This window comes from Pollicipes pollicipes, unplaced genomic scaffold (genome assembly GCF_011947565.3).
Source record: "Pollicipes pollicipes isolate AB1234 unplaced genomic scaffold, Ppol_2.1 Scaffold_4002;HRSCAF=4701_pilon_pilon_pilon, whole genome shotgun sequence".
NCBI lineage: Eukaryota > Metazoa > Arthropoda > Thecostraca > Pollicipedomorpha > Pollicipedidae > Pollicipes > Pollicipes pollicipes.
Genome location: NW_023596420.1, coordinates 36,014,645 through 36,040,213, shown reverse-complemented (window position 1 = coordinate 36,040,213; position 25,569 = coordinate 36,014,645). Strand labels below are relative to the sequence as shown.

General features: G+C 48.8%; 2 protein-coding genes across 2 annotated transcripts; both read right to left on the bottom strand.

Moving 5' to 3' along the window:
* Window positions 1-2,684: 2,684 nt before the first annotated feature.
* Window positions 2,685-6,895, bottom strand: LOC119093495 (putative transmembrane protein INAFM2). The gene is made up of 2 exons (XM_037216455.1): window positions 6,579-6,895; window positions 2,685-4,348 (listed from the first exon to the last, which is right to left on the bottom strand). Exons 1-2 carry the CDS (start codon window positions 6,865-6,867, stop codon window positions 4,272-4,274), a joined length of 366 nt encoding a protein of 121 aa, XP_037072350.1. The 5' UTR covers window positions 6,868-6,895; the 3' UTR covers window positions 2,685-4,271.
* Window positions 6,896-11,987: 5,092 nt separating this feature from the next.
* Window positions 11,988-25,223, bottom strand: LOC119093821 (high affinity copper uptake protein 1). The gene is made up of 6 exons (XM_037216830.1): window positions 25,042-25,223; window positions 20,410-20,558; window positions 19,632-19,765; window positions 14,183-14,236; window positions 13,755-13,782; window positions 11,988-12,557 (listed from the first exon to the last, which is right to left on the bottom strand). Exons 1-6 carry the CDS (start codon window positions 25,115-25,117, stop codon window positions 12,402-12,404), a joined length of 597 nt encoding a protein of 198 aa, XP_037072725.1. The 5' UTR covers window positions 25,118-25,223; the 3' UTR covers window positions 11,988-12,401.
* Between the last annotated feature and the right edge of the window lie 346 nt (window positions 25,224-25,569).

The window sequence follows — 25,569 nt, the reverse complement described above, 5'->3', positions numbered from 1 at the left end:
TTTAGTGCTCTAGTACTTTCATATCCATTATTGAACCTCGCAAGCCTTCTTTTCATCCCTCTGACTTTCGTCCTGTTGCTTTGTTGCCTTGTGCATTTAAATCATTTAAGTGCATGATAAATGGTCGTATCAGGGCATATCTCGAATTTAACCGCCTTTCGCCACACTGGAGCGACTCTCGGTCAAGGCGTCACATTGCCGATAGTCTCGTATAAGCTATAGACGGCCTTCAACGTTCTTTAAAAGATACGTTAACAAGATACTTTAATCGTCTATCTGAATAAACCCTTGCTCTGATAGGGGATGATTGGAGGCTTCATGCGACCCCCTGATGTTCTTTGAAGGTTCTTCTCCGGTATGTTGCGCAATCGCATCCAATTTTTTGTTTGCCTATATGACATCCATGAGGCGTGTTTTGATGCCAAAAACGTTTTCCAATCTTTTCTGATTTATAAGCGGCAGCGGTTTTGAGGAATATTGCACGGCGGTCTACGGCCGGCGCGGTGGTGAGCAGCAAGTGACGATGCCTTGGAACGCTCGCGGTGGGCCGACATTTTTACATAACGGAGTCATGTAACATAAACACAAAAATTCACAGCAAATGAAATATGCACCATTGTACTTATAATTTAACAAGAAACAAGCCTATTTAGGTTTTGTGCCACTATACAGCCTTGTCATGAATGCATGATGCTGTGAAGCATCACAGTCGATTGGTGTCTTCTGCTAAGCTCTATCTAGATTATTTTGGAAATGCCAGGGGTCACATCGACCCCTACCAGTCGACATTATAAAGAACGGTGAGTCAGAGCGAGGCCTAAGCTGCATCAAGCCCGTGTCCGAGGTCGTCTTGGCAATGTTATTGAAATATTTCTTATAAATCACACAATCTTAGTGCGTCGTGATGTGCTCATTCAGGGCCGACAGCCCAACACGTTGAATTGCTCCACGGCCGTGCAGTGTCACATACCTTGCTCCTCATGACATTGATGGCAAATTCAAACATATTCACGAAGTAGTGTTCAGTATGAAATGTTGGACGACGATGTACGCCGACGATCTGGTGACATGACACTCCCACTCCAACGCCATTCGTTCAACTCTTGTTTTTCAACGTGCACCAGACCGCATCCAAACGTGATGCGGCAGTGGGGTCTGAAGCCATCCCCACCAAATCAGCCGCGGCATATTTTCTCATCAGCAGCGACATTAATTTTCTGTAGCCCGCTTCAGTTAAATGGATAAAGAATCCCAGAAATCCCGGAATTTAAATACAAAGGCGGGACTTTAAGTCCCCGCCTCGCATTCAATCTTCACCCAGCGCCATTCGTCAGCGGTGCTTTCATCGGTTTTACGCATTCAGACGCATCAGTGGGCGTGTGTGGGGTGCAGACAGACGAACTCCGCTTCGCCCATACGCTCTCCTTATCTGGCCAGTCTTGGTGTATCATGGTTTTATTTATGACGTTTCTTCCTAAGAGGTATCCTCCCACGAGATCTTCCCAAACAATGTCCTCATGATCAGCAAGGGTGTTACTAACTTCAAAACAGCGCGATACAAAATCATCTCGTTGAAAGAAATATCCGAGTCCCGCCAGCCGCCAGAAATATCAACTGCTCAGATGAAGACGTGCTTAAGTACCTACCGCAAACACCCTTCAGCACGACAACCTTGAGCCGCTGACGTCCGTCCCCCACGAGGACTATGCACGGCGATCAGTGGGAGGGGGGGGGGGGGGGGGGGAGGGAGGACTCAAGGTCCTTTCTCACGATGACCGCGGGCATTGCTGGTGATTTTCAGACAGCAGTCATAGGTCTCCCGTCGCTACATAACCATGCGAAAGGAACCTAAATATTGCTGTGTCGATCTATAAACGTAGCCAGATGTTTCCTGTCAAACGTCGCACCGCTGCGCCCCTCACCTGCTGTCTGTGTAGGTGGGGCGTGCAGACTGCTGGCACCGTTCAGCTGGGCCTGCTGTAGTTTGTGTCGTGCCATCAGCCTGGCTTCGGTTGTGTCGTGCCATCAGCCTGGCTTCGGTTGTGTCGTGCCATCAGCCTGGCTTCGGTTGTGTCGTGCCATCAGCCTGGCTTCGGTTGTGTCGTGACATCAGCCTGGATTCGGTTGTGTCGTGACATCAGCCTGGCTTCGGTTGTGTCGTGCCAGCCTGGATTCGGTTGTGTCGTGACATCAGCCTGGATTCGGTTGTGTCGTGACATCAGCCTGGCTTCGGTTGTGTCGTGACATCAGCCTGGCTTCGGTTGTGTCGTGACATCAGCCTGGATTCGGTTGTGTCGTGACATCAGCCTGGCTTCGGTTGTCGTGACATCACCTGGCTTCGGTTGTGTCGTGACATCAGCCTGGATTCGGTTGTGTCCGTGACATCAGCCTGGGTTCTGTTGTGTCGTGCCACTCAAGCCTGGCTTCGGTTGTGTCGTGCCATCACCTGGCTTCGGTTGGTGTCCGTGACATCAGCCTGGCTTCGGTTGTGTCGTGACATCAGCCCTGCTTCGGTTGTGTCGTGACATCAGCCTGGCTTCGGTTGGTCGTGCATCAGCCTGGCTTTCGGTTGTGTCGTGACATCAGCCTGGCTTCTGTTTTGTCGTGCCATCAGCCCTGTTTTCGGTTGTGGCATATCATCAGCTGGCCTCGGTTTGGTGGTGGGTGCACTGACACGCTACGGCCGAAATACGTTCCTGCATATATTGCATCCAGCGATGGCTCGTCCCGGCCGCGTCACCGGTTGGATGACCGGGCGACATGCCCTGACCCTTTTCCTCCCGATGCCTGGCGTTCACACTCCTTACCCTGGCAACGCCCCTGTACTCGCCAGCCCAAGAACAGGAGAATGCGGCAGAGGTGGCGGGCTGACATGAACTCTTCGCAATCATTTTTTTTCTTCTCATCAACAACGCTTCGCACTACATCGCACTATACTGCACTGCACTGTACTCCGCACATTAAGACTACTCTGCACTACGCGTATCAAAGTCGTTAATGCATACGTTCTGGCAACAGCTGCGTCCGTCTAAGTGACATACACAGAGCAGATCATCCTACGTTTTTAAACATTTCAAATGCCACGCACAAGTGACTGACTATACGGACTAACTCAGGAGGTGAAGAACACCGGACGCAGCAGGCGAACAGTTGACAAACCTGAATCCCTTACTCAACGCCATCTCAAAACCCATCCACAAACTGCCTGAGAAGTCCCACGTATCTCGGTCCACCCGCACGTGGGCTAGCTGTTGGCCCGTGACACAGACAGGGACACGACACCCGTGGTGTACCCTGCTGGCCGTTGTCGCCGGGCGGAGCTCCCGGCGCAGTTCGTTATCGTGCTGGACCGCCATCTCGGCGGCCTCCGGGCTGTAGCGGTGCTTACAGCCGATGACTGTGAGCACGGCTAGGGGTGAGCTCGCTCTCCATGGACTGGCAAAGTCAAGCCTATGGGCTAAACAGGGTCGGTGGAGATGGGGTCAAGCGCTGCCGTCCGGCGGTGTTGGTCCGCCGACACCGATGTCTGTCCCGCCCAGGGGTCCTACGCCGCGGTGCGTGCGGGCGCTCCAGCGGGATTCCCAGCCGGAGTGGCTTTCGGACCGGCCCATGGCTGGCAGCCACCGCATGAGTGGAGACCCATTGCGAGGATGGGGCGATGGCTGTGGGTAGAAGGATGGGTTGGCGAAGGCTGCTATTGAGTGGGACTTGGTTGGGATCAGGGCCCTTTCGGCCAGTAATGACCAGTTCAGGACTATGGGATGGACAAAAGCAGAGAATGACGGGAAAATGTTACAGGTGTCTGGAAATCCTCCTATACCGAGACTTCGCGCACAGACACCCCTCTTCACTGTTTGTGCAGGCTCGGGCGGGGCCCCCGCCAGGAGCGCGTGAGCCCCTTACAACAGATGCATGCAGCTTTCCCGGGATAAGCCGGGAGCTACGTGATTCAGGGTAAAGCGTTTAACCATGGAAGAAGAGCGGATGGCCTAGAATGCGCGCCGCGACCACCAGACTTCTGACCCGCGAGGCAGGTCGGTCGGGTCACCGAGGTCGCTTCGTCACCGGCTGACGACGGCAGCGATCATCACGAGCAGCCGTGGGCGATCTGAGTGATCAGCTGTCCGATTTTTTCAGTCGTCCGCTGACCTTTCCGAGCCTCCGTCACTGACCGAGGCTCGCGCCCGTCGTCCCAAGCCGGCCGAACACTGACGGCCACCGGGGCGACTGACGCGCCATCTAGACTACGTCGCCTCGCTCAGAAGCGCCATCTATAGCTGGTTTGCTGTAATGCCACTCGTCGGTGAAGGCGCGAGGGCGGCCTGAGGAACTTGAACACCAGCTGCGGCTGAAACAAAAAAAGCGGTAAAGGCGGATGCATAATTGTATCAAGGAAAGGGTTACGCTTCACTGCAGTGCCCTTGGAACTTGGCAGCCCCCCTCATGGAGAAGTCCCAAGAGTTTGGCCGCTTCATTTTCAGATTCTTATTTGTTATTCGTTAAAATGTCTTTCCCTGAAATGGCGCATCAGCTTTAGTCTGCTCTGTTTCTAAAAATCAATTTTCTTTTACCTTTTATTTCAGCTTGGAGATTGAGGGTCACTTGCGATTCTCGTGTGTTTTAATGCGTCTAAAAATTAGAGATTACGTGGACCCAAAATAAGAATTTTGGTGCCTCTTCATCTCAATATTTTAGTGCCCCTTCGGTTCCAGAGGAGGCATTGCCCCACGAACCCGCTTCTAGATCCTCAACTGGGCAACGTTGCGCATATTTCACGGACCACTCAAGCTTAAGACAAAAAGGAAATTCGCCTCAGTAGCCAGTCCACCACTCACATGGTTCAATGACCGGGTTAGGTCACAATTACGCGGTCAAGCCACACAGCACGCGAGAACCTCGAGTGAATAGTCGAAGACTACATGCCTGGCGAACGGTCACATGCCTGATTAGCGAGCAGACACCTGGTCAGATGTGTATCTGCTAGCTGGCTGTATTTTCGGTCGGATGATGCCACGGGATTGGAGAAGCCCTACGGTTTAACTAGGAAATGGTCGGTGGCGCGATGAATAGGCCCATTCTCTTGAAATGCATCTTTTTACTCCATCATGCCCCGTGGTGTCACCACACTTACAGCGGAATACCGCCTTAGTAGCCTAAATGCCTAACGTCAAAAGACGTATGGGTCGGAATCCATACCAGCGTAAGCGTTGTTGTGTAGAATAATGTCTCACTGTTGAAGGGTCCCGCTCTAACTCCGTTTAACGCGGGTATTTGTTTGTGGGCTTGGCGTTACGTGAGGACGCAACCTGCATCTGAAACCCACACACTCCCGTCAACTAGGTGCATCAACTAAGGCCGTTGATGCTTAAAAAGAGTTGTTCACATTTGAAGATATTGAGGCAAACATCCAATATAATGCAAGAAACTCACTTATAACTACTGGCACGCTTTTAACCGGAAAGGAACGCTCTAAACACACAATTCCTCTGTTTAGTGAACATGCTCCTCAATGCGTCATGGCTTGATTGCACCATCGTATCTTGCACAACACTGGTAACGAGCCAACTGACCGCCGTTATATCTGGAAATTGTGCTCACGAACATCAGATAAGAACAAATAGACTGTGAACCTGCAGGAAACTGACCACAAGGGTAAGATTCCCACGGGCTAACTGGCTTAAGATTTGTTATAACATGATATATTTATATTTAGTGACAAAGCGACCATTCAAACCGTTCAGTCGGAGAGTACCTGCCATGCTTCCAGCATAGCGAACACACACAGGGCGGGGTGTGGGGACGGGAGGCTCATGACGCACTCAGCTGCTGAGGCCATATAGCGTTGCCGGCCTCTCACCCTAGCAGGAAGGGCGGGCATCGCAGGGAATCAAATCCCGTGCTTTTGGCTTCCCAGACGTGCAACGGTTAACGTAAACCCGTGAACGACTGCAATATCGGCACCCAAAAACGTGCATATATGCACACGTTTTTTAACCCTGACGATTTGCACACACACACACACACACACACACACACACACACACACACACACATATATATATATATATATATATATATATATATATATATATATATATATATATATATATACGCACCCGTCTCCCAGAGTGTGACAGTACACAACAACGTTCCAACAGACTGGACGACTTGCAACATCACAAAAAGCTTCATGCTCCTGCTAACGTTTCCTGTCGCTTGCATCGGATTGGTCAAAATTGAGACTTGGCAGACAAGCACACGAGCGGTAGCGATCACAGATAGTGCTTTGTATCTCCTCGGGGACTAAAGCACGCCCCAAAAACGTGCGAAAATCACCAGAAGCCTACAAATTGGCACCTTTAAAAAACAACTCTGTCCGATTCAGAAAGCTCCAACACGCCAAGTGTCCTGACTAGCACCGTGCTAAACCGTGCTTAAACGAGCAAATTGCGAGGCGCGCCGTGCGTAATGCGCAGCAGGCAGCCACCGACTGGCGCGAGAGAACCCCACCCTCTCCCGCCCTCCTGCTGCGCGACGACGCGGGAGCCAGCCCCCAGACGCGTCAGCCTCAGACTCACCGTGGGTGGCCCGCTGCGCCTTCTGGGTGTAGGCGGCGCAGAGGGCCGACATGTTGGTGCCGTGCGCGCCGACGGCGTGCGCGCGCGACTCCGGCGGCCCGCTGTACGGGTCCCACAGGAACACGTAGTACAGCGAGAGCATGATGGCCGCCGACGAGACGCAGAAGACGTAGCCGAGCACGGTCAGGATGCGCACGATCTTGATGTTCTGGCGCGGCTGCTGGTAAAGCCGATCGGACTTGTCGTCGGCCGAGCCGCGCGGCTCCTCGCGGCCGCCCAGGCTTGTCATGGCGCCGCTCTGCGAGCCCCGCCCGCCGCCGCCGCCGCCGGTCGATAGCTGACCCGCGGCCGCAGCTGGCTCCGTCGGCGCCGACGCGGACCGACGCCACCGCTGCGATGCTTGTTGAGACGGCCGCGCGGCGGCGCCGCCGACGATGCCGCGCCGGCCTGCAGTAGGTCACGGCGGGTACTGCCGGCCTGCAGTAGGTCACGGCGGGTACTCAGTAGGTCACGGCGGGTACTGCCGGCCTGCGGTAGGTCACAGCGGGTACTGCCGGCCGGCAGTAGGTCACGGCGGGTGCCATGGAGCCCGCAGCGTCATGACCCGGATGTGGGAAGCGCGAGAAATAACGAATCGGGCCATGAAAAGATAATTGTAAGTACTGATATTATGCAGAATAAAGTGCGAAGAGGAAAACATCAAATCGACTGTGCACACACACACACACACACACACACACACACACACACACACACACACACACACACGCACACACACACACACACACACACACACACACACACACACACACACACACACACACACACACACACACACACACACACACACACGCGCGCGCGCGCGCACCATTTACCAAGAAATAGTGATTTCACTAGACCCTTCATGCAAAACGACACGTATATTTCGATACTCCGGTTGTTCAGCAGGAAATTTGTTTAGTATTTTTTGTTTGATGGCACAAAAAACTAAAACTAATTTTACTAGTTGGATCACGTTTTTTTCTTCATAAAAAAGAAGAAATCGGCACGGTCTGCCTTGCTGCTTATTTCCGTAACTCTACCCAAATATTCCACACCAAACCAGCTATTTTATAACTTCTTTTGGTTGGACATAGACGCCTTTTTCATTCTATTTGAAATATTTCACCAAACAGTCGAGGGATAAATCTTAACAGGATAGATTTTCAGCATCTCCTAACTTGGCTGACGTTTGGTCAATTCTTGGTATCAGGGGGCGATAGCTTCGTAAAATGTTGAGAGGTCTGAACAGTGAAACATGACGAGCATTCCCCAAAATACAATCTGCCGGCTCCTCACCAAATCTGGTCCGCCTTCTTCCAAAAGCTGGGGAGGGAGACTGGAGCCCACATTGGTGGCGGGAAGGGTCCGTAGCCCCTAATGAAAAAGAAAACTGTACCCCTGACTGATCTCTGAACAAATACTTTGAATGAGCTGCAACGTGGCAACGCATTTTTTTCATCAGGTAAAAGCAAAATGTTCCCAATCTATTAGGTTTATTTATATATTAGGTTTAATATATAGGTTTTTCATGACTGTTGGGTAAATGCTTCACACATAGACCGGCGTTTTCTAAGGAGGTTTGGGGAAAACAAGTACATGTACGCACCGGGGTGAGAAACAATGACACCGGACGAATGAGTGCTGCCTGCAGTACGATGCGCAGTAGCTTTTTACTCCGACGACTTTACGTAAAACATTCTGATTCTTTGAAGTGCCTGCGGGGCGCTGCGACAACGGAGCACACGATGGATACAACGCGCACTTCGTAAGTGCAAACGTGCGACCCCGAGTCCAGTTAACATTCGTGTGCAAGAAGGCATCAAGCTGATACAACGTCGTTATTGGAAGGCTGCGGAGGTTGTTAAACCGGAGTGTACTCGTACTTTTTCCAGCCATCAAATGCTCAGACTATCTGAATCCTGCTTCCACTCAAAGCATGTTCCGCCGGAGTCGCATTCTCGCGCACGTGCGTTTATGCGTGCGCTCGTCCCACCACTGCAGACCCCGCCAGCTTGGGAAACAGCTCTCCTCGCTATACGGCCTGTGTTTGCACTAGATACGGTAGCACCTTGTGACCCGCAGTCCACAACGCTCGGCGACGCCCGGTGACGAAGTGAGTGGTGGATCGGTTATCGACTCTTTAGACCCAATGATACCATCGGTATACTTGGCGACGTCAAAGTTCATATAGGGCAAATGGATCGGCCGCAGCGAAAGACAGTGACATGGTCACTGATTCTGCCGCGGGTAGGCTTCTTACCATTCCTCGAAATGCAGCAGGTAGTCACGCGGTGCATTTTGGTGCAATGTCACATCGCAGTATTGGGGTGTTGATTTTGCCCTTCCCTGTCCACCGCACATGCCAGAATGAAAACACGTGCACAGCGTCTAAATCTCGTGGGACTAAAGCGCCAGTAGAAGCACTTCAACTGTCCCAAAACAAGACATCATGTACACCAGTGCCCGAAATGTCCGTGCTACTGGTGAGCAGCTGGTGCCTACTAGCCTAGCCTACTGGTGAGCAGCGAGCCATGGGACACTGACACGTGCCGGCTGACGCAAGGGTGGAACTTGGTCCTTAACACGTGCCCGGCTGGCCGTTTGAATGCAACGCCTTTGGCCGTTTGAATGCAAAATCAATAATACAAGAAGTAGTCCCGAATATGGCTTCGTCTAATACTCCGTTGTTGCACCATACTGAACGATTCACTAGGCATTGCCCCTGTTGACAGCCTTGGCCGGACTTTGACCTTACAACGTCCATCTGATTAGGTGCGAACATTAGGCACGTACGTACATCTGACATAGGTTAGCGACCCTACGCCATACATCTGATTAAAGACAGAAAAGCCTTAGCTATCGAATCGCCTGCAGCTCTAAAAGTTTTGGCGTGGCTAAGCCGCGCCCTTTTGAAGTCATCATGGACAAAAATTATGGGAATGGTAAAACTGGTCCTCACCCGAGCGCACTATGCCGGAACTATGTAGCTGGTCGAATCATATAATGCTATAGATCACGCTGTGGGGAATATATCATGTTGATAGAGCGCATGATATCTGCGGGTTTAAGCTTGCTCATCGTCCGCGACAAAGTACGCAGTGTTCGACGCACCCATATTCGGCAATGCTCGGCGGAAATGTATGCAGCGTTCGATGCACCCATATTCGACAATGCTCTGCGGTAATGTATGCAGTGTTCGACGCAACCATATTCGGCAACGCAGGGCGGTAATGTGTGCAGTGTCAAACGCAGTCGCATTCGACAGTGCTCGACGGTAATGTATGCATTGTTCCACACACCCATGCTCTGTAATGCTCGGCGGTAATGTACGCAGTGTTCGACGCAACCATATCCGGCAATGTACGGCGGTAATATCTACAGTGTTCGACACACCCATGTTCTGCAATGCTCAGCGGCAATGTATGCAGTGTTCGACGCGAACATATTCGGCAATGCAGGGCGGTAACGTCTATAGTGTTCGACATAACCATGTTCTGCAACGCTCGGCAGTAATGTATGCAGTGTTCGATGCACCCATATTCTGCAATGCTCGGCGGTAATGTATGCAGTGTTCGACGCAACCATATTCGGCAACGCAGTGCGGTAATGTGTGCAGTGTTAGACGCAGTCATATTCGACAATGCTCGACGGTAATGTATACAGTGTTCCACACACCCGTGTTCTGCAATGCTTAGCAATAATGTATTCAGTGTTCGACGCAACCATATTCGGCGCCGCACGGCGGTAATGTCTACAGTTTTCGACACACCCATGTTCTGCAATGCTCGGCGGCAATCTATGCAGTGTTCGACGCAACCATATTCGGCAACGCAGTGCGGTAATGTGTGCAGTGTTAGACGCAGTCATATTCGACAATGCTCGACGGTAATGTATGCAGTGTTCCACACACCCATGTTCTGCAATGCTCGGCGGTAATGTATGCAGTGTTCGACGCAGCCATATTCGGCAAAGCACGGCGGTAACGTCTATAGTTTTCGACATAACCATGTTCTCCAAGGCTCGGCAGTAATGTATGCAGTGTTCGATGCGCCCATATTTGGCAATGCTCGGCGGTAATGTATGCAATGTTAGACGCAGTCATATTCTGCAATGCTCGACGATGATATATGCAGTGTTCGACGCAACTATATTTGGCAATGCTCGGCGGTAACGTCTACAGTGTTCGACACACCCATGTTCTGAGATGCATGACAGTAATGTATACAGTGTTTCACTCACTCTTATTCGGCAATGCTCGGCGGTAATATACGCAGTGTTCGACACACCCACATTGCTGCACAGGTAAGCGTGCACGCATCTCACCTACCAGTGTGCAACGCTCATTTTAACCCTAGCATGCGTAATCACCGTTGAAATAAGCGGCTTACCGAAGCTCAACTTTCAGCAATTGGAGTTAAAAAATGCGAGGGTTTTTTAAAACGGTTTATACATCAGCATTTTTGGTTCCCGGTTGAGCCACCATCGTTGTTTGAGCCGCGCTACCTAATACAAACATGGACCAAAATGTTATAAAAAGTGCCTGCGTGGAAAACTTTTTTCAAAAAAATTTCGGCTTGGTATGTCATAATTTTCAACTTATCCTACAGGATCCGTGCATGCTAAATTTTAATCACCTGGATAAGAGAAAAGAAGTCAAAGGGTTTGCGGGGACCACCCGCCAGCCATGCTGAGGAAGCTCGGCAGTCATTAATGATAAGGCAGTGGAATGGAATGGATACATACGAAATCACCGGACGCGGCACTCAACCTTATTCTCTGCCGCGAAAACAATTATCCGAAGCCGGTAGAAATAAAACGGAAAGTGCTGGTTTAACACCGAAAGTTTAGGCCAGCCGGGTCTGAAGCGCCACTTCTTCATTAAGTGATGGGTAAAATGACTCCAGGCTGGGGACTGGGGACGAAAGGGATCGGCACAACAACGCTATTTAAACCATGGTTACACGAAGGCATTTGTAGCGTACCTGGGTAATCGAGGTACCGGTGTGCCTGGGCGAACAAGGTACCTGGGTACCCGGGTAATCGAGGTACGCTACAAGCGTACCTTATAGCGTAACCCGATGAGGTAAAAGTGCCTCTTGGTTGAAATGCGTTGCGAGAATACCTCATCCATCGGCATTAATATACAGCTATCCAAATCATTCATCACCGTTCCACTGAGCGTCTGCGTTTGGTTTGAGTGTTGGCAGCTTACAGATAACCAGCTGAAGCTACGCATTGTGCGTCCATATAGGATCTTTCCAAAGAACTGTCACTTTCACGAAGCCTGCTCCCCATGGGGCCCCTGGACTGCAAAAGCCTGGGCGTAGAGTTCGGTTACACCAGACGCGGTCCACAAAGATGGCTGAGTCAGTGGTATTGCTGTTTATTCAGTTAATTCTATGCGCATGACTGAGTTCACAATTCTGTTGACACATTGTCAGCCCAAGCAGTTTCGTAAAGCAGCGATTCGCATGCTGCTTGCTATCCCCGCTGCTGGTCTGGACCGTGCTGGACCCAGCTTTTTATTCCGGCGTCTTCTCTCGATGGCTGGATGCGAGACGTTCCGAATGGCACGCTTCTGACCCGGGGTACGCTGGCTCGAAGCCACACGGCATAGTTACTCATAAGCGCAACGACGAAGCCGAATGGATGCCCCGAGTATCTGTACAGGAAGTGGAATGCGGGACCCCACGGACTGGGGCTGGTGACGTGGAGCAGCGCCGACGCCCTGCAGCTGGTCACCGGCGCCGTGTGGGCGGGTCGGGGCACCTGCCGGATCCGCTAGTGACAGTGCTCGCTGGTGGCGCCCAGCAATGACTTGGCCGGCACCAGCATCGAGAAGGTGGCGTAGCCGAGGCCCGCGCCGAGGCAGACGGCCAGCAACACCCAGACGTTGTACGTCATCACGGCCAGCATCAGGAAGTAGCTGACGGTGATCTGTGGGAAAGCAGCGACCTCCGTCACAGTTCTGGGCATTGGCGTGCCAGGGTGGCCACGAATCTTTCAAGGGATTGACGCGGAATGCAGTGCTATATTTCGTCTGAAGAGTGACCACGTAGAGTGCATTGGTTCTGACAGGAAGCGACCGCCGTAAGCCGCAGCAGCGCGATATTTGGTACGCCTCGCATAGCGACAACATTCCGTTTGAGCCCAAGTCCAGGGATATAGCTATCACGCGACGGGACGGTGGAGCATCGCCGGCTTTCAATGCCACGCTGCGAACAGGGCCCGACATGGCTGTGATAGCAGCTAGTCCGCTCGTGACCCCTTGACATGCATGGGGTCACGACATGGCATACATGGGGTCACGACATGACATGCATGGGGTCACGACATGGCATACATGGGGTCACGACATGGCATACATGGGGTCACAACATAACATGCATGGGGTCACGACATGACATGCATGGGGTCACGACATGACATACATGGGGTCACGACATGACATACATGGGGTCACGGCATGACATACATGGGGTCACGGCATGACACACATGTGGTCACGACATGGCATACATGGGGTCACGACATGGCATACATGGGGTCACGACATGACATGCATGGGTCACGACATGACATACATGGGGTCACGACATGACATGCATGGGGTCACGACATGACATGCATGGGGTCACGACATGGCATACATGGGGTCACGACATGACATGCATGGGGTCACGACATGGCATACATGGGGTCACGACATGACGTACATGGGGTCACGACATGACATACATGGGGTCACGACATGACCTGCATGGGGTCACGACATTACATGCATGGGAGTAGTGACCCCCATGACATGCACACGTCTGTGCTCATGTTTTGCATGAGCGAAGCTTCAGTCCGAATAATGTCTGCTTTAGCTACGGGGACACCTAACTGAGCTTTCCCCTGTGCCGCTCAACCAGCCGCTGCAAAAAATGTCAGCGCTGATTTGGCTGATCGGTTTATTCAGACCTGGCGTATTTTACGTTGATTATAAGGCTACAAGTCAAGCTATACGACAATCTATGCACACAAATACCGCACGCAGAAAATAGCGGATGGCCTCCCAGTCGCAATACAAATGTCTAGATAGAACTCTAGAGACGTTTAGAGTCTATCTTGCCCACAATATAGAGGTCTTACCTGCACCATGTGCAACACTGCTTGCAGCCTGCAAATGAGATGGGGTTGATTTAAAAAAGTGACTACCATTGTTTTTAATCCTTAGATACAAGCAGCGGTATTCTGGTGCGTACGGGCGAAATGCCACAGCACAAAGTCACCAGCCACACACCGAGGGTTTCCGAACGGAAATCACGTAAAAGACGGCTCGCGAAGAACAACGCATGATTGGAGCATTTCGTTTACCTTTTTGGAAGCATCATGACGGCATCTGCGTGCTTCCAACGTGTTTTGTTCAGAAGCTCAGTTTTACGACAAATCTATGCCGCAACGAGATACCAAAGCTAGGGAAGTTTTGCGGTCAAATAGTAATAATAAACTGTGCCAGCCATACGCAGGCTGGCTGGCCACATGCGGCCAGTTAGTTCGGAAGAACACGTGCCACTCACCAATGGCCGCCGCTGTACAATCCCCGCGGGCTCCAGTTCTCGACGGCGAGGATTCTGAAATGTCGGATCCGTTAGGTGGCCGTTTCACCTTTCCAATCAGTAATTATAACCATGCTGCCGCCGGAACTGGGCTGAAGTTGGCTGGATATGAGGTGCGTACATTTTTACATACCTGCATACATACCTCACATATTCATACGTTCACATGTCCATCCATCATGTATATATATATATATATATATATATATATATATATATATATATATATATATATATATATATATATATATATATATATATATATATATGCATAATGGATTGATTATTTTTGGTATATGTATATATGTATATATATATATATATATATATATATATATATATATATATATATATATATATATACGCGAATAATAATAATAAACGCGAATCAAATAAAGAAAATATTCCAAGTTTCGAATGCAGTAAGACATAATTACAAACGTCAGCTCCATAGCGTTTTGCCAGTAGGCGGTGGCACCCCATTATGCGGAGTAAGCTGACTCGTTCACTTGACTGAAGCTTTGGCACAGCGTTTCTTTTTGTGAGTGATCGTTGCACGCCGGAGCCGGCTAAACGGGCCCTACGGCAGATAACACGCCTGACAAAGGACAATCTTTATGATGCAGCACGCTTATCGCTTCGCTACGCCGAGCCCACGCCGTTGTGCGTTGGCATCGTCGACATGCTCTGCAGGCACTCGTAGGCTATGGAGGATTTCCGAGGCTCAAGCTATTGAAGATAAGTGGGGTATTTTGCTGGACGTTGCAAGTGTCGCGTGAGCACGCAGTAACATGAAGAGGGCTGGTCAAAAAGAAACTGTTTAATGCCAGCTCCGATCGGTACTCCTCTTTTTTCCTCGTTGCCCCACAAACACACACACGTACACACGCGCACGCGCACGCATACGCACACGCACACACACGCACATGTGCACACGCACGCACGCATACACGCACGCAAGCAAGCATGCACACACGCACACATACATATATAAAATTTCAGGCATGCTTTCATCAATCAAGTGAAAAGGTTTCTACTGGGGTAGATTTGCATTATGGGGAGGGGGCATGCCGGTCTATCAGCAGCATGTCGTAAGGGGTAGTTGTAAGTTGTTTGTTTCGTATGTTGATGACGGGTGACACGCTGATGATGTATAATGCTTCATGTGTGGAGGGGCGTCAATGATCCGTGGTCTACATATGCACACACACACACACACACACACACACACACACACACACACATATATATATATATATATATATATATATATATATATATATATATATATATATATATGATATGAAGTAGTATAAAAAGGACTGTTAGCACAATGCACAGAAATATGATGCAAGGTTTTATGATTTCGTACATTACACCCAAACACATAACACACTTTCATTCGCGCTGGTGATTCAGGATGGTAACTCATGAAATGATCAAAAAAATAAAAAGATAGCGCAGCTCAGTCTCGAATGAACAATGTTCCCCTCCCCAGTTTTGTAATCCTCAAAGTTTAACGTGACGCGCGACTTCGTTCGCTTAAGTGATGGAACGTTTTCCCTAATGTGAAGGGAAAACGAACCATAAGCAAACTCTGCCCATGACATGTCCTCAACATCTTGATATTTTTGATGAGGTCTGTTCGGGTGATTTGTCTGTGGTGTTTTTCTGTCATGTGCTGTTGTATGGCTCCTTCTCGTCGGTGCATGGTTAAAGGTCTGGAGAGACGTGTTGTTGCATCGTCAATACAGCACATGTTATTAAGCCCGCAATCTTCATAAGGGGAAAGAAATTGGTAACCTACAATGTTTTTTCAGTTGGTCTTGGCCCTGTTGCAAGTTGTAACGCGTGCGTAGATTGCTGATTTCTTTGGTTTTTGTAATGGCTAATAAGTTTCAGATTTTGGACTTTGTCGGTGTGAGCCATGTTCTCGGTGAAGACTTGGAAAATGATGCGTTTGTCGACTTGATACGCAGAGCTCACTTTATTTTTTTGTTGAAAATTGTGTTGGGTTTATTTTTTGGTATCTACTGTCTTCTGGAATATTTTTGCCCCTCGTATTCCCTGCTCAGATGATGTCGGATTTCTTGATCCACTTGTTAATCTGAGGATCCGTTGTTGATGAGGATCCGTTTCACCCTCCTGAGCTCCGATTGCGAAATAATCCAAGAAGAGCAGTTTCGAAACGCTCTGTGTATAACGGCTCTGATAATAATTTTCCTGCACCGATCTGCAAATTCACGGTCGGCATCTAAGCAAATACCAACATCAGTGGCCTTACGACGCACTGGCAGTGGCCACAAACCGGATGTCTTTAGTTTCGATGAGCACGGCAAGAAATGAAAGGCTGTTGTCTAACTTGATATCATAAGTACATTTGGAAACCTGTTTTGTTTTTAATACCGATTTAAGCGTCCTAAGGTGGTCTAGGCTGCCTACATCAACGGATACGTTGCCAACATATCTAGCATAAATGTTGGGTTGACAGAAGGATCATCCAATACAATGTTATCAAAATGACACGCGTAGAAATCCCCAAATAATGGCCCAAGAAGTGAGCCCGTTGCTGCGCCCTCCTTTTGAAGGGAGATGTGGCCATCAGATCTCCGGAAGGGTGCTTCTTTGGCACAAGCTAAGAGCAGTTTTTGAAGGATTGTACGGCTCAGCTTAGGGGATGACAAGGTGCTGCCACTCCATCATTACTCCAGTTGTGCTGTCTACTGGAACATTAGCAAGCAAGCGTTCCACATCAAGAGATGGCTTATTTCTTCAAATGCACCAAATCACATTACTTATTTGTTCAAATGCACCAGTGACCTAACGTGTTCGCATGATGTCAATGAACTCATCGATGGACTCACGCTTGTACTTGCATGGCATGTAAAGGCGAAAAGGCATTCCAGCTCTAAGGCAGCTTGTATGTTGAGATAGGGGCTTGCGATATTATAGGCGTCAGGGGCTCACAAAAGATGAAATGGAGATTTACGAAAAGTTAAGATGAAATATATGACAGGCATGTTTGGTACATTGATCTTTAATCTGCCGAACAAAGTAAAACGAGACATGAGGTTGATCGAAAGACCCAGAAAAAGCTCATAAAAGCTGCATACGCCCTGGTCTTTAACAGTGTCTGTAAATAACGAATTAAAGACGTTCTGATAGCCTGTATATATATATATATATATATATATATATATATATATATATATATATATATATATATATCTCTCTCTCTCTCTCTCTCTCTCTCTCTCTCTCTCTCTCTCTCTCTCTCTCTATCTATCTATTAGAACGCTATCAGAACGACTTTAATTCAAAAATAACATAATTCAATATATATATATATATATATATATATATATATATATATAATATATATACTTAGGCATATGTAGTTAATGAAACAACCCTATTGGGTTGCGCGTAAAACAAAACAACCTAGAACGGACCTTATCCCCTCTACGACTTCATATAAAGAGGTGCCGTGCACACTTCTTTCTAATACTGAAAGCAGCATGTGATCTAACGTTTTCCTGGTGTGACATATATCAGCGCAATTTACTAAGTTTGCTGAAGGCCTCGGCTTCGCACAGACGAATGCAGAAAATTCGCAACGAGTGTGATTTCATGACGAACCGAGCATTGACTTCGGCGTTGAAACTGACTTGCTGGTTCAAATGATGAATGTTGGACTATTACCGGGTTGTCATGGACGCTAAATTTACAAAAATTGCGGAGGCTAGCAAAAAAGCGGGCAGTTGTTCAGTGCATTAGCGAGGAACATTATTCACATAGATAAGGCGGCAGTATTAGCCTTATTCCTCGGAAAAACAGGAGAATGGAAATATAGTTGGTTGATATTTCGGCAACATGCCTTTATCGAAACAATAGCAGAAGGGAATGACGGGGGCAATTCTCCGGAAAGGCAACGGGACCCGATGTCTCAAATTTAAACCTCGTCAAATTCGAATAGGCTGTTCAGCGGTACCAAGGTGCCGATGACCCCTCAGCAGGGGTTACATTGTCACAGAGCTGGTTGCATCACGTCGCAGTGACGGTGTCAGGCGGGGAAAGGTGGACAATAGATGTCAGTGCTACGCTTTTTACGTGTCTCGACAGTTGACGAAACATGCGTTTCGCGACAAAGTTTGCATTTTCTACGTCTCGCAGCTGTGGGGCAGACTCGATCAACAATTTGAAAAAGAAGCAACGATCTATTTTTGACGCACTCTTCGGTACGCAGCTTATTCGCTTGACATACTTGGAAGCTTTGTCAACTTCACGATTGATTTAGCACGCACGCGGGCGGACGGCTGAATGCCACGTAATCGGTTGGAGACCAAGTTGACACCCTGAGATCTCAAAACTTAGAAAGCTACAGACACTTAATTGTCAGGATAGTGGTTTCCCTGTGTACTCACTTATGCCGAACTTGGAAGTCTCTAGGTTTTGACTTTCAGGTCAAATGAGATAAAAAGTTCCCACTCAAGATCGACGACAGAAATACTCTCAGACCTGCTCATGAAAGCAACTTTAACCTAGCTGCTTAACACAGGTAAATGATCATTAAAACAGCATATTTCTCAAGAGGAATGGCTGGTTGGTCGAGGTTTTTTCACGTCGGTGACTTCCCCTCCCTTTGTGAAGCCAAAAGGAGGAATATGTTGACGCCCTTGTGACCATGATATTCAAAATGAGCATCAGAAATATCTCAAGCAGCAAACTGTCGAGGAAAAAGAAGCTGCTTGGCTTTTGGGCTTTTGGGCCTTCCTAACAGACGCAACACCAGTGGAATAAGTCGTTATCACAATTGCAATTGCCCTATTGTCTACGAAACGATCCCAAAGCTGTGTGTGATATCTGCTGGGTAAAACATTATCTTGCATTTCCATAAAATGCAGCCTGCCCTGCAACTCGGTAATATTTTCTGCATAACTACAAGGGAAAACGCGTGACGGTCAATAACACTGGCAGTTAAGTAGCTCTGCTTGGAATGGAAATGGCCTACCATTACTCACCACGTCATTTATCACATGCAATGTGATGGGCTGTCACTCCAACCAGCGACGCTCTTTATTCACTGCGAGCTGATAGCGTCGTTTCATGAAATATTGTAGCATCCATGGGTGCCTGCTTCATGAATTTGGGGCTTAAATATGTGTCGGCAAACTTCATTATCACTTCATGGTTTGTGAACGCAAGCGTACATCTCATCATGAACTTGGTCACTGTTAGGGTACACATGGGCCGCGAAAAACACAATGAAATGATCGTCTGCTGGGCTTTCTTTAACCCAATGCGGAGCATTCTGTCTTTCCACTAGCCCGTCTCCACTTTTTTGCGTACCCCTTCACTGCTTCTTGCTTGTGCGGTCTGGCCAGCTGTTCCGCCTGGAACGGGTACGCACCTGTACACTTTGAGACCCTCGTACAAGGCCGCCAAGATGACCAGGCCTATGCAGGCAGCAGCCAGCTCTCCGCCGCTGCTGACATCGAACCCTTTGAACCAGAGGGAGAATTTGTTCCCGAAGAAGAACGTCATCTGTAACAGACGTCATCTGCAATAGACTAGCGTTGTAGCACTCTGAATTGAAATTATTGCATCCGCTACATTGCCCCCGTGCAATAATGTAGCCGATGCTACACACCGTGATGACATTCTCGGAGTACGCTGCACAACGTGATAACACTCTTGCAGGATGCTGCACACCGTGGTGACGCTCTCGCAGGCTGTCGCACACCGTGATGACACTCTCGCATGATGCTGTACACCGTGATGACACTATCGCAGGATGCCGCACATTGTGATGACAGGATGTCGCGCATCGTGATGACGCTCTCGCATGATGCTGCACACCGTGATGACACTCTCGCAGGATGCCGCACACCGTTTTGATACTCCTACAGGATGATCTCATGGAATTCGACCGACGATGGAGAGCACGATGGAAGACTGACGATTCGCTGTGCTGGTCACATGGCAGACGTTTCAAGTGCTTAAATTTTGATGAGCGTGGACAGCCAAGCGCGTCATACGGAAGTCAATGCATGTATACCAGCCCGGATGCTGGGTTGAAGTTGTCTCCATCACGTCAGCGCGATCTGTTCGGCGAAGTATCCGCCGGAGCTCAGTGGGATAATTCGCCCCGCCATGGTAAAGTCATTTCGCTGCTTCGGGAGCCATACCTGCATCTCCATCATCATGTCCCGCATGGCGTCATTCACCGGGACGCCGGGCAGCGGGGCCGTCTGTCCCGCCGCTGATGAAGCCGCCACGGACGCCTGCAGGGCGCCCGCTGCGCCTGCCGCGCCTACCACCGCCGGAGGAGCTGCGCCTGCGGAGCAAGCCGCAGCCTCACTGACGGCGCCCGTGTCCCGCACAGTCCCGGTCCACAGCCGACGGCGGTGGACGGAGAACAGCGCGTGCAGCTCACTGTCACACTTGAGTAAACTCGGCGACTGTCGCGACAGGTGTGCTAGCATGCTGTGAGCGTCATGTATGCGTGCTGTTTGAGCCTCTGTTTTATGAAAGGGTCTGAACAAAGGCTCGCTGTATTCTGACACAATCATCGAACCTTTCGGAAAATCCCCCGCTGTTTAAGTAAAAAGCATCCGGAGAGCATCAGCCATGCATCACTCGAACGCTTGTTTGCAAATATGTACACGTGTTGGCTCAAGAACGATATCCTGAAAATCCTGAGACTTAAACCACATCAATACTGCAGCTATGTCGGTGACATATTTGTCAATGTCCGAGACCAGGCCCACCTTCACGAACTGCAGGCCGCTGTGCAGCAGCATTTATACGATTTACAACTGACCTGATTGTCGATGTTCGTTTGACATTTATTGACAGCGATGTGGATGTGAGTAATGGATATTTTGTGGCGAATGTGCACCGTAAGCCTACTGATGCTGGCAAATATACGAACGCGGATAGCGAATGCCCAGGGCGTTGCTGCACGGCCGTAATTCATTCGTTTGCACTGTACACTCTAAGATATTACGTCACCTGGTCCAGCACGCGAGACGAACTTGAACGGTGCAGGCAGTGATAATATAAGATGGTTAAGATTGATGAGAATGAATTAGCTAATATAATGTATAAATATAAATAATAGGTTCATTTATAACCGATTTTCGAACAACGCAATTGGCCAATAGATTAGGTCCACCTTAAATCCAGGAAGCCTAGAATTACTCGACAAGAAACTGCCGATCAACTCTTTTATCGAAATCACTTTCCCCGTCCTGTAAGGCAGACAAAAACATTTTGCAGGACATTATCGAGACAAAAATCCCACCGACTGACGAAAAAAACACTGCATGCTAAATCGTGCCCAAACAAACGCTGTTTACAAGTTCTCCTAGAAATACTTGTTGGAGGAAGAATGACTGACTCAAACAAACAGGTCAAGTCGTGCGTCACTTAAGACTGGCTCAGCCAGCCGACTCAAGTAGGGTGATTCCATGGATTTTACTTACCACGGTGTCAAACTGGCTGAAAAAGTGATGCACGTGTGTTTGTGTGCTATGTATTTTGATTTGATTTTTGGATGTATATTCTGTCAATTGATGGGTCAACAATTGTTTTGTCTCTTAGAGCATGCCTCGCGTCTCGCCATGTTCTTATATTTCCATCTGTCTCTCATACTTTGCTTTTGGAATAGGAAATTAATGTCCTTGAGAGTCTTCAAGCTTACACTAATATAAATGACCAGGCGATCTGAGTTATGACTTACTAAAAACAACGGAGGATTCAGATCAAACCATCGAGCAAACATGCAAGAAACGGATTAAACATACATTTGCCTAGCATATATATATATATATATATATATATATATATATATATATATATACATGTGTGTGTGTGTGTGTGTGTGTGTGTGTGTGTGTGTGTGTGTGTGTGTGTGTGTGTGTGTGTGTGTGTGTGTGTGTGTGTGTGTGTGTGTGTGTGTGTGTGTGTGTGTGTGTGTGTGTGTGTGTGTGTGTGTGTGTGTGTGTGTGTGTGTGTGTGTGTGTGTGTGTGTGTGTGTGTGTGTGTGTGTGTGTGTGTGTGTGTGTGTGTGTGTGTGTGTGTGTGTGTGTGTGTGTGTGTGTGTGTGTGTGTGTGTGTGTGTGTGTGTGTGTGTGTGTGTGTGTGTGTGTGTGTTTGTATTTGCTCATGATGACACAGCTTAAGAAAATGCATAGCATACCCTGGACATGCCCCCATAAATTTCCATTTTGTCGCCTCTACTGAACGTATAAGAACCCTAAAAATGGAATGCGTTGTTGTATTCCCGAGGATGACATGAAAAACACACCTTTCCTACAACTCCGCTTTGTTGTTGCGACATTTCGTTCATAAATATTACATTTTGTTCTTCAGCCTTGGCCGGATTACGATTAAGTTGACATTTCAATATGCTCACGACGAAAAACAAGAGTATGGAACTTAACATGCAACACTTCTCAGGCTAAGAGAGCGCCAGAGAGCTCCCTATAATCCATGCCTTTAGTTAACGTAAGCACACTTGTGACGAACTGCAAGGGACACACGATATAGTACCATTCCGCGATTTCCCGGTTCTAATCTCTCGCCTGCTGGCCAGTCAATGGCGATTGATTGGTTCGAACCTGGGTCCGGGTCGGGTTCGGGGAACCTGGGTCCGGGTCGGGTTCGGGGAACCCAGGTCCGGGTCGGGTCCGGGTCGGGTTTAGCCCGGGAGCCCGGGTCCGGAACTGCGTAAGTGCGAACGAGATCGATGAAAGTACTGCAGTGATATCCTGGTTCCCTTACACTCGAGTCGTAATTTATTAACCACTGCGCGCTCCTCAGAATAAGTGGCCGGGTTGTTGTGTCGCTATTACGGTCAAATGACATAGCATGATTAAGGAAAGCTCTCGCATACTAGTGCAGGCGATTGAAGCCCCGATAATCTACAGGTTCTCCGCGTGAGCACACCTAGAATTTTCAGTTGGGCGACGCGATCTTATCTCTTCAAGAAGATTTGCTTCTTAAGCCGACCATTCAGTTGACAAGGAATATCTGACTTTAAAGGCTTTAAAAAGTGCAGGTATGCTTAAGCCTGTTCGCGCTAGCGTTATAAGACCCAGCTAGTTTGGCGCTAATTTTCCATAGCTAATTTGCCATAGCATATCTGATATAAGTAATTTGGCGTTAAGCTGCTAAAGATAATTTGGTGCTAATTTATTATAGCTAATTTGGTGCGACACAGTTAAGTTGGCGCATGTACGAAACAGAGGACAGCAGGACCCAAAACTGTCTCCTGTCACCATTGCTGACCCATAACCGTATACGTTTTCTCTGGAAGAGTTTTGTTTGATAATTTAGTATCAAGTCGTCATTTCACGTTTGAAGTGAGACTTGCGGATGACTTGATTCAATGGTACCAAATAAACAAGCATAGCATAACAAATTGGTACGTGGTGATGGAACAAAAACACTTACGAGGAAAGGCTTATGACGACTGATGACCTTTGGTGTGATAGACCTGATGGCAAACTTTCCCGTGCATTTAAGACTTGCTTTCAGGTTGGGTTCCTGCCTGATGACGCTCACTCAAAAAGAGGGCTTTATTTTCCTCCCTTCTTTTAAGAAGCACTTTGCTCTCAGCAGAAAGAGCTTAGTCGTGACCTCTCCAGTCAATTCAAATAATGTTTTAGTGGACTGAAAAAAACATTAAGAAGCTTTGAGAGGAAGAGACTGCCAACAAGGTGCAAGATCAGGACAAAGCAGAGCCAGTCGTCCAAAAGAGACCATTAATGCGCTGAGGCAGTTGGTTGTCCGAAACCCCGAGAAATCCTGTGGCGGTGCTCATAGGAACTCGGAGTCTCGGTTGAAAACGAGATCCATCAGGTTTTGCTGCCAGACGAGGCCCCTTGCACCCCACCAGTGGGGTCACCATCCCGCGCTGGCATCAGTGCGGATGCGCTGAACGCCATGTTGTCACAAAACACCCGCGTAGCGCAGGATCCATTGCTTGGGATATTATGAGTTATAGGCAAAGTTAGACCCTTTTGTTTCCAAGATAAAGACAGAGAGGCAGTAGCCGCTCATCGGCAAACAAAACTGTCATGGGGTGCTTTCAAAGTTGATGAGCGCTTTAAGAAGTCGTCAATTTTTTAACTCGTCAATGATTTGACCAAGAGAAATCCAATCGTCGTACAGCACAAAAGAACCCCAAAATTGGTGTTTAAGACGTTTTCCGAGAAGCTGGTGGAGTACGTCTGGGTACAGCACATCTGAGCCTACAATTCTCGCAGCTCACTGGACCTTTTTGGGGGGCTTTCCGAAAGACAGCACGTGCAATGACAAACCATGCTGCGTCACACAACACAAGGAAGCAGTCGATGACCTCTACAGAACGGTTTCGTCCGTCACATGCAACGAAGTGGTTGCAATCTTGCCTCAAGGATCAATGTTAACCTGGCGCATCATGCAGATCACGTGGATGACGTCACTAGCGTCGTGTTAAAGCTTTATATGCAAAGGTACTGTGCAGTGTTCGTGTTCCCACGTGCCCACAGGAGTGTCGTAATGGGCTATGTTGTTAAACATCGAACGTCATGCTTACTTAGGTGTCCTCGTTAGGAAAAATGAGTTATTTTTGTCAAGCTCACTTGATTGAAAAAACGTAGAATGTTTTGTACCAGCACTTCTGAAAGATCCAATACATGCGTGCAAAAACAGTAAGGCGTAGATAGAAATTCATATTTTTTAAGAACATGCACACCTATACCTGCAACCGTCTATACGTGCACGGAACCGTATCTCATTCGCGCATACATACGTGCGACCGAGCACATTACCTGGAGAGGCAGGTGTAGCGCCACACCCGGCCAGGCAGCACAGGAAAAGCAACGGGGATGGTCGCCCTGCTGTCATGCTGCTCTCCTGGTGGTGCTGGGAGGGTGAACACCGTCGCGAGGTCCGCGTCCGCTCCGTATGCCCTCGCCGCGAGCAGGCGGCGCAATCTCGGGAACGGCGGAGAACCGTAACGTCATCGGGTCACAGGGCAGGGTCGCCTCGGCGTGCGGTCACTATCGCAGCGGGAGCGATGTCCCTCCGCTCGATAAGAACGGGCAGGAGCCTCGCGATTGTCGTAAACGCTCGTTTTCCCGGCAGCCGGTGGACTTTGCTCTTGAGCGTTTGCAAACCAACCAGATTAACAGACACAGCGGGCACATCTCGTGCCAATCAGATTAACGGAGACGGCCGGCACATCTCCTACCAATCAGATTAACGGAGACAGTGGGCGCATCTCTTACCAGTTCATTGTTAATGGTTTGCATGGATGGCTTTGGGTTCAGAGCACCTGCTAAGCGAAGCTAGTTGCT

Excerpts from the sequence above, each read along its gene's own strand:
- LOC119093495 (XM_037216455.1), bottom strand. The coding sequence starts at position 6,867 with ATGACAAGCCTGGGCGGCCGCGAGGAGCCGCGCGGCTCGGCCGACGAC. Across the intron at positions 4,349-6,578 it reads GGCGCAGCGGGCCACCCACG|CCGCAGCTGGTGTTCAAGTT; the intron begins GTGAGTCTGAGG and ends TTTTTGTTTCAG.
- LOC119093821 (XM_037216830.1), bottom strand. The coding sequence starts at position 25,117 with ATGACAGCAGGGCGACCATCCCCGTTGCTTTTCCTGTGCTGCCTGGCC. Across the intron at positions 20,559-25,041 it reads CGCTACACCTGCCTCTCCAG|GCGCAGCTCCTCCGGCGGTG; the intron begins GTAATGTGCTCG and ends CTTGCTCCGCAG. Across the intron at positions 13,783-14,182 it reads TTGTACAGCGGCGGCCATTG|GCTGCAAGCAGTGTTGCACA; the intron begins GTGAGTGGCACG and ends TCTCATTTGCAG.